The following is an 8879-nucleotide window of genomic DNA, read 5'->3' on the forward strand; positions in this document are numbered from 1 at the left end:
AGCGGATTTGCTAGCCCATTAAAACATGGGCGTCTGGAAAACAGCTGTTCCAGTATCATATTTGGTCACCACAATTGTTATTTCTCTTCACTTAAGAATTAGAGGTAGACAGTTTCATGCTCAATCTAATATTTCTGTTTCTCCTTCACTGCACAATAAGTCACACAGAGAAGACCATCAGCGGAAAAGAGAGGAATGCATTAGCCCCTAACGGCCACCACGGAAAACCAGTACCTAGAAAACCAGTACCAGATTTTCGGAATGGATTTAGAACTGTTTACATGGCCAACCAAAAACGGTATTTCGAAATCGATTACGAAATCCTGTTTTGGGAGTCCCATGTGAACATATGTAGGTCCATCCATTTGCAGATCTGCGCAAATGCCTGTGCATGCAGTTGATCGCTGTATGGTACAGTTTGTTCACACGACACTATTTCCAATCAACTACTCGCCCACCATCTGTCGGTGTAGAAAAGAAATTTCATTGGAAAGCGACTACACTCGCGCACAGTAACCTCAAAGTTTATCTCATTTATTCAGAAATGGAGGAAATTTTACTACCATTTGTGTTCGCAATAGGTATTACAGAAAATAAGAAGCAAACATAATGTCAGAAACAGAAAGACAGATAAAAATGTTCTACATAGTGGCAGCCTAAGCAAAGGCAGTTTTCTCACATAAATTTGCTTCACGAGTTGCTGGGCGAACTCGACAACTGGCGTAATGATTTGAGGATGGATTTAGAAATTAATACAGAAAAACTTATATGAGGAGAGAAATTTCTCCACATGAGCGACTGATGGTAACGTTAAGATTCCTGGCAATAGGAGCTACAAGGATCTAGAATTTACCACTGCAGTTTCGAAACAAGCATATTGTGAAATCATACCCATCATACGTGAGATATTTACTCTGTCCTGAAGAATGGTTTCACGAAGGCAAGTAAAGTACAGTATGGAACCCAATTCTGACAGGATACAGATAATATTATTTTACGATTTTATTAGAAGTTATATATATGCCAACGAGCTAGAGTTGAATTTTGTTGCTAAGTCGAGATTTTCGATTCCCTACCTGAAGTCTACTAGCAGCTTTTGCACCAGAATATAAAATTCCATTCTGAACTCTAGATAGTGATTCATTGTGTATCTTGGAAGTTTTACTTGTAGAGTTATGGTAGTGAATTCTACAGTTTACCTCTGAAACACTCTTGTTTTGGGCCACATATCATATTAGGAAGCAAAAGAAGTGAAGAAGTGTAATAATATCTATGTCCCTGAAGACACTTCCCTTATCAGCTTAACACAATATTCTGACTGCTCTCTTCTTTAGAATAAATAGGGCCCACTTCATTTTTGCTACACTGGCACAACTCACATTAAATTATGGAATAGAACAGTACTGAGTGAAACTATGCTAGCAGTTCCCTGGCACCAGATCGAATAGACTCTATTACTTTTCTTAGCTCTTTGCGGTAAACAGTCAGCAACAATTTTCTTTTTTTAATTTTGTAACCTGTTTGCCGTAGGCTCAGCCGTTTGTAAATATTCTGTTAAAGAGTTATATGCAAATGCCTTCTTATACCTATCAGTGTATTCTCTGCTTTTAATTTTTCACAAACATGTTTGTCTCCTATAGATTTAAGTAAATTCGTCAATGTGCATTTGAATTTTTTTAAATTCACGTTGCACACAGGAATGAGAAATACCTGACTGGACAAACAGCTGACTCAGACTCATTTCAGCGTCGGATTTTAGGCGATCTCCTGTCCATACGCTCCAGCCTGTCTGCGCTGATGTAAGTTGAAGCCCCAGGTTTGAGCAATTTCTCTCAAACCTCCAACTCGAACCTCCAGGTTTGCGCAAATCCCCGATTTGCGCAAAAGTCGTTCTGACAGGGCACGATCTATCTGCGCAGATAGATCGTTGCGTGTCTCCGGACCTAATTGTGAAGCATGAGAGGAAAGTAACGGTACTTTGCCAATGACGTTTGAGGATTTTGTTTGTGGTAGCACTGTGAATTGAAGTGGTCTGCACTCTGCACAGTGGCTATCAGGTGGTAGTGTGCGAAGTGAATTGCGGCAGTCAAATAATTGTTATACAGTTTAGCTTCATGGGCTCTTCTTCAAGATATTCAACGCCCGCGCAAATGCGGTTTGTAGTGCAGTGGTTTAGTGAGTGGAGTGAAATGCAGAGAAATGATTTCTTACTGGAGTTGGCCCAAAAAATAATCCCTAACGGTTATGTTAATGGTTTGGTAGCTGGTATGGATGGTGTTGCCGTGAAGGAAGATCGCCCACCCTCTCTGTTTCAGTGTCGGATCAAGCTGTTTAGGGAATGGGCAGATAATTGGAACGAATCTGAAAAACAGGAAGTTCTGGCGAAGATTAAAGCTTTGGATGCCAATTTTGCATCAAAATTTGACGAAGAATTGCAGTCGGTTTCACAATCTAGTGAACAACCAAGCCAACCAGTTGCGGAAGGCGGAGAAACATTGTAAAAAGGGAAAAAGTAATATTCACATTAATGTGGGGTGTAGGTCTGTTCGATCTGATAAGAATTTAAGTGCATTGCAAATTATAGTAAACACAGGAAACATACTCAAGTTTCTGGTGACTTGAAGTCATTAGGGTTTATGGTTCACTAAGTTTGTATCAAATGAAATGTCTTAGAAATGTTTAAAGGGCATGTATTCTCGTTACTAGTAGAGATTGTACTTTCGATACATATTAGGTCAGTATTAGTATTATATATAGGCCTAGTAGTAAATGACTTGAACTTCGTATTTACCTGTTCCTTTTGGGTTTGGTTCTGTGTTATTGCGGTTAAAATAGAATTTAATATATTTCATTTTTTCTGCTAAATACAGATGAGCATACATTTTGTTTGGTGCGCCATCTGTTCAGTTGACAGCGGATTTTACTTGCTAATAAGGCCTATAGGCTGTGCTAATGCACGGGTACAACCCAGAATCTACGTAATTTCACGTTGTTTGACAGAGAGTTGAAGCAGATGTAACATTATAGCTTCCTTGGTGAGCACTGTTGCTACTACGTGTTCTAAAAAAAAGAAGTTATGTATGTAAAATAGTACTACAGCCAGTTTTCTTCCATTTGTTTGTTACTTAAGACCATAGTGGTTGGTTCTGTATACAGAGCTGCCTGCGGCAAGTGAAATATATGCAGTTGATGTAATTTATTTGGGTAATGCTTTTATCCACATATATTTCATCAACACATTTTTTTCCATAAAAGTGCTGCCAGGGACAGGTTACTGAAGTAACTTTTTTTTCCAAAATTGTGCCTGAATCCCTGAAGATAAGATCTGGAATTTACTGTTCTGTTTTTTACCTCTTTCATAACCTAGCTATAACTAGCGAATATTTGATTTTCCACCAGAAATTTACAGTTTTCGTCAATAGTAAGGAGAAAGTGATTTTTGTCTGTGTGAGAACTGTTTTGAAGTTCAGTTTCATTCAAAAGTTGGGAGTTAATACTTGGTTTCTTTTTTATAGTGTTCATGTGTTGTAAGCTACAGGAAATTGCTTGCTTTGTGGACACATGACATTGTCATGTAATTTGTTAATTGGCAGCTTGTAAGTAACTGAGGACATGTTTCGCACTTATGTTAATTAACATATATAGCATTAGGCATGGAATGTGTTGAAATTCAGTTTCATAAAGTTTGCAGCTCTTGAATATTTTTAAAAGTTTCGCTGTTAATGTGTTAAATAGCAGTCCTTGTTCATGGGATGCACTTCATTTGTGGTAACTGAGAGGTGTATGTGACTGATCAGTGCTCTGACAGAATTGGAAAAGAAAGAATCAGTTGCAGTTGTGAGATAGCCACACCAAACTATAGTTGATGACTTCATAATTGCTGTTTATGGACATAACTGTTTCTCATAAATTATTTTTAATGATGAGATTGTGGAAGATAAGTGTACTGATGTCATGAACTATGATTTCATGTCAGTGCTTTGTTGTTACTGCTTGATTTACTAGAAAATTTTACCTGATGTGTAGTTGACAGAAAAAGTAAAAACAGTTCTAAGAACGATACCTTCAGTCAACATTTGTCTTAGTGTCTAACGTTTATTTACTTTTTTTCATCGGGCTATGTGAGGGGATGGGGGTTGGCTTTGTGTACCAGTAGCATTACCAATCCCAGTATTCCACCCAAATAGAGCTTTTGTATCAACCCAAGTTTCAGTATCTGATTTTGCTATCATTTGTGTTGTATTTCAATGTGGTAATAATGTTCCTTTATTCTTCTCAGGACGTGGCATTTTCTAATTTTTAGGGACACTTCTTTTCAAGATGTGTATTGTTTTTGGTAAAAATCGCTCTTGCATTTGAGTATGGTTTGGGTAAACAAACACCTTCATTACTCAGTTCCTTTGCAAATCATCACTCCATTTACTTTGTATTAAACATCCTGACAAATGAACAGCACTAAAAATTGTTGTATGAACATTTTGTAAGACATAGGTCTCACTTTCTAATAATTCCTCCTGTGAGCCTTAAATTTTCTTATCCTTCCCTGACAAATTTAAGTGGCTGTTTCAGGTTATATGGCTGCAAATGTCAATGTGCTTACTTTAAAGACCCATGCCTTTAGGTGTCAGGTTCTATGACCTTTTAATCTGTTCATGTGCATTGCATATTTGCTTATGCCGAGAGTAAGCTGCTAGTATTTGCACCAGTCATTGTTTTTCTTGTGAGGCGACTCCCTCTTAGCAGCAAAGGATTTTCAGAAGTGTTTTCAAATTCTGTGGCCTGTTTTCCTGCATCTTAAGTATTTTTTGTGTAGCTGTCCTCATCTTCGCAGCAGGAATGCAGTATATATTATTGTAGCTGTTTCCATTATTATTCTTACTCAAAGTCTGTTTTGACAATAAGCATGTGGCAGTAAGTGACAAGCTTTATAGTTTAGCAACTGACAGAATTAGTTACTCATAATTAAGACATACAGGATTTTGTTTTGCAGTTGCAGTACATTGTATAACCCCTTCATATTTAGTGCTCAGATATTACCCACAATCCATAAACTATGGGTTAGTAAACCAATCTTAATTACTGGGTTTTGTAGTGTTTATTTCCATCTTTTTTTAGGCATGTCAGATCATCTTCATAGTTTATATTCTCATCGTGGTATGTGCAGATGCTGTTATTGTAGGTGTATCCACTTATTGTTTTTGGAAAGTTTTTCTTTTTCCCTGATAGTTCCACCTGTCCTTAAGTTAGGATGTGTACCTGCAATGTGATATTGGTTAGTCCTCCATCCTTAATTTCTATTGTATTCTTTGATTTCATTGGTAATACCATTCATTATGGTTGTAAACTCATATAAGTAATATTTATTTTTATTTTCATGCACATCTGTTTTATGATACTGCAGTATAGAATACAACCACCTGAATGATGCATAGCCACCAACTAATGGTTATTACCTGACATTTCTCTGGGATAATGTAAACATCTGTAATAAGCTGGCTTCCATGTTAGTTACAACAGCAAGTAACACTTTTGAGCTGTGCATACCATCTGTAATAATTTTTTTGTAGGTCTTTAACATTTTTTTAGAATGAAGATATTTTTCATACTTCCAATTTCTGTCAAAATGTTGTCGTTTAATGGTTCTGTGCCCATAACTTCTTGGATGCGGGTTTTGTAATTATTTCAGTGGTGATTGTTTAATGCAGTACTGTCAAAGCAGGATTGGAATATTGTATTTAATTTTTAAAAGCCTGTTAGCACCAATTTGTTGTGGCTGAGTAGTATAAAAACATAAGTTTTAGTGTGACAATAAGCATTTTTACACATTCCAGTTTTTATTTTTTATGTTAATGCAAAGCACTGATTATTTTAGGGATGTAAATTGTAAAATTATTTTGTAGTGTGTGTGTGTGTGTGTGTGTGTGTGTGTGTGTGTGTGTGTGTGTGTGTGTGTGTACGCTTCGCAATAATAATATCAATGGGCAATTTTGTGAATTTTGAACATGAAATTGAAACTGAATAATTTTTAAAGATAATATTGAAATATACAATTGTGGTAACAAGAATGCAATATGTACCTTATATATTGTTGGTAACTGTGCTTGTTGCATTTTGAGATATATATTTTTATCAAAATGTTGTATATTTTTTGTGGTCACATTATTTTTTTAATTAATAAAAGAATCTTTTTCAAACATCCTGTGCTTTTCCTCCAGAAACCTTGATTGAAGTGATATTGCAACTGTGGAAATGCAGATGACATGGTAAATGTTCGGTTGAGTCTACTGAAAATATTTTTCCTGACACATGTCTAAATTATATTTTGATCAGTCTTGGAACTAAGCATTTCACTTAGCAATATGTGGGTATAGTTTACAGAAAATAAAAATTGCTGAGAACAATGTTTGAGCAGAGAATGGTTGCAAAAATCTGTTTCCCACTATGTCAAAGCTTATTGCATTATTCTGAGAGGGCCCTTATACTCACGGCAGAGCAACATCTTAAACAAGCCATTATCACACTCGTAACTTAGCAATCGGAGTGTACTCAAAGCTTCAACTTGCAACTGACTGCACTCTCTTTCTTCCTAATGTATTGGAAAATGTTAGGTGCTACATGTATTTTTGCAAATAATAGTTAAGTGGAAGCAGCGTTGTCTGCAGTTGCAGATCTATTTATGTGTTCATCCATCTTCAAGCATTTACATGCAATTAATGTCATCAGATAAAATGGTAAGCCACAAAACAGCCAGAAACATGTAGAATCCATGCTGATAAGCTACAGTGTTAAATACCTCATTTGTGGATATCTACTGCTTGACAGTGTCCCTAGATGCAGGATTATTTTTATGAAACCATTGTATTTCATGTGAGAATTTTTACTTATATCACAATTTCATTATCGTTTGATGATGCTGTTCTTAAGAATGATATTGAGAGATTTGAAAGAATGACACACATTTCTTTAAACACACAACTTTTTTCATTGCTGAGGTCAAATGTAACAGTATGTATGAATATAGAGAAAATCAATAAAAACCCCTTGATTATGTCCAGAATGAGCCATAACTTGCTCAGTGTTGAATATTCCCTTTTTTTTTTAAACTGCACTAATTACAGAAAAAGTTAAGGATCTAACAGAAACTGCTCTCCACTTTAAATTAGTAATTTATTTGTCATAGGATTGGTTTTTATATTTCATACATTTTGTCAGTTTAATACAAAAGAAGAAAAAGTCGTATACAAATGTGGCTACATACATGTTTCATGAGAAGAGGACAGTTGTTATCATCTTCAATCCAAAGACTGGTTTGACGCAGCTCTCCATGCTACTTTACCCTGTGGAAGCCTCTTCATCTCAGGATGACTACTACAACCTTCATCCTTCTGTATCTGCTTAGTATATTCAACTCTTGGTCTCCCTCTATGATTTTTACCCTCCACACTTCCCTCCAATATTACATTGGTGATCCCTTGATGCCTCAGAATGTGTACAACCAACCGATCTCTTCTTCTAGTCAAGTTGGGCCACAAATTCCTCTTCTCCCCAATTCTGTTCCGTACCACCTCATTAGTTACGTGATTTACCCATCCAATCTTCAGCATTCTTTTGTAGCACCACATTTCAAAAGCTTCTATTCTTTTCTTGTCTAAACTGTTTATCTTCCATGTTTCACTTCCTTACAAGGCTACACTCCATACAAATAATTTCAGAAAAGACATCCCAACTCTCGAATCTGAATCTGTGTTCGGTGTTAACAAATTTCTCTTCTTCAGAAATGCTTTTCTTGCCATCGCTAGTCTGCATTTTATATTCTGTCTACTTCCACCGCCATCAGTTATTTTACTGCCCAAATAGCAAAACTTTTAAAGTAGTAGTCCCTCAGCATCACCATATTTAGTTTCACTACATTCCATTATCCTCATTTTGCTTTTCTTGATGTTCAAGATACTGTCCATTCCATTCAACTGTCCTTCAAAGTCCACTGCTGTCTCTGACAGTATTAAAATGACATTGGCAAACCTCAAGGTCTTTGTTTGTTCTCCCTGGATTTTGATTCCTACTCCAAATTTTTCTTTTGTTTCTTTTACTGCTTGCTCAATGTACAGATTGAATAACATCGGGGATAGGCTACAACCCTGCCTCACTCCCTTTTCAACCACTGCTTCCCTTTCGTGCCCATCAACTCTTACAACTGTCAACTAGTTTCTGTACAAATTGTAAATAGCCTTTCGCTCCCTGAATTTTACCCCTGCTACCTTCAAAATTTGATAGAGCGTATTCCAATCAGCATCATCAAAAATCTTTCTCTAAGTCTACAAATGCTATAAATGTAGGTTTGCCTTTCCTCAACTTACCTTCTAAGATACGTTGTAGGGTCAGTATAGCCTCACACATTTCAATATTTCTATGGAATCCAAACTGATCTTCCCCGAGGTCGGCTTCTACCAATTTTTTCGTTCATCTGTAAATAATTCATGTTAGTATTTGCAAGTGTAACTTATTAAACTGATAGTTCAGTTATTTTCCCACCTGTCAGCACCTGTTTTCTTTTGGATTGGAATTATTATATTCTTCTTGAAGTCTGCAGGTATTTCGCCTGTCTCATACATCTCACTCACCAAATGAAAGTTTTGTCATGGCTGGCTCTCCCAAGGCTATCAATAGTTGTAATGGAATGTTGTCTACTCCCGGGGCCTTGTTTCAACTTAGGTCTTTCAGTGCTCTGTCAAACTCTTCACGCAGTATCATATTCCCATTTCTTCTTCATCTACATCCTCTTCCATTTCCATAATATTGTCCTCAAGAACATCATCCTTGTATAGACCCTCTGTATTCTCCTTCCACCTTTCTGCTTTCCCTTCTTTGCTTAGGACTGC

General features: G+C 36.5%; 1 protein-coding gene across 1 annotated transcript; it reads left to right on the forward strand.

The window, feature by feature from the left end:
- Positions 1-1950: 1950 nt before the first annotated feature.
- LOC126183533 (uncharacterized protein C14orf119) lies at positions 1951-5951 on the forward strand. The gene has a single exon (XM_049925601.1). The coding sequence runs from the start codon at positions 2115-2117 to the stop codon at positions 2499-2501; it is 387 nt and encodes a 128-aa protein (XP_049781558.1). The 5' UTR covers positions 1951-2114; the 3' UTR covers positions 2502-5951.
- Positions 5952-8879: the final 2928 nt, after the last annotated feature.

Source organism: Schistocerca cancellata, chromosome 4, assembly GCF_023864275.1.
Source record: "Schistocerca cancellata isolate TAMUIC-IGC-003103 chromosome 4, iqSchCanc2.1, whole genome shotgun sequence".
Lineage (NCBI taxonomy): Eukaryota > Metazoa > Arthropoda > Insecta > Orthoptera > Acrididae > Schistocerca > Schistocerca cancellata.

What these genes read in the sequence shown, in the direction of transcription:
- LOC126183533 (XM_049925601.1), top strand. Translation starts at nt 2,115, where the DNA reads ATGGGCTCTTCTTCAAGATATTCAACGCCCGCGCAAATGCGGTTTGTA.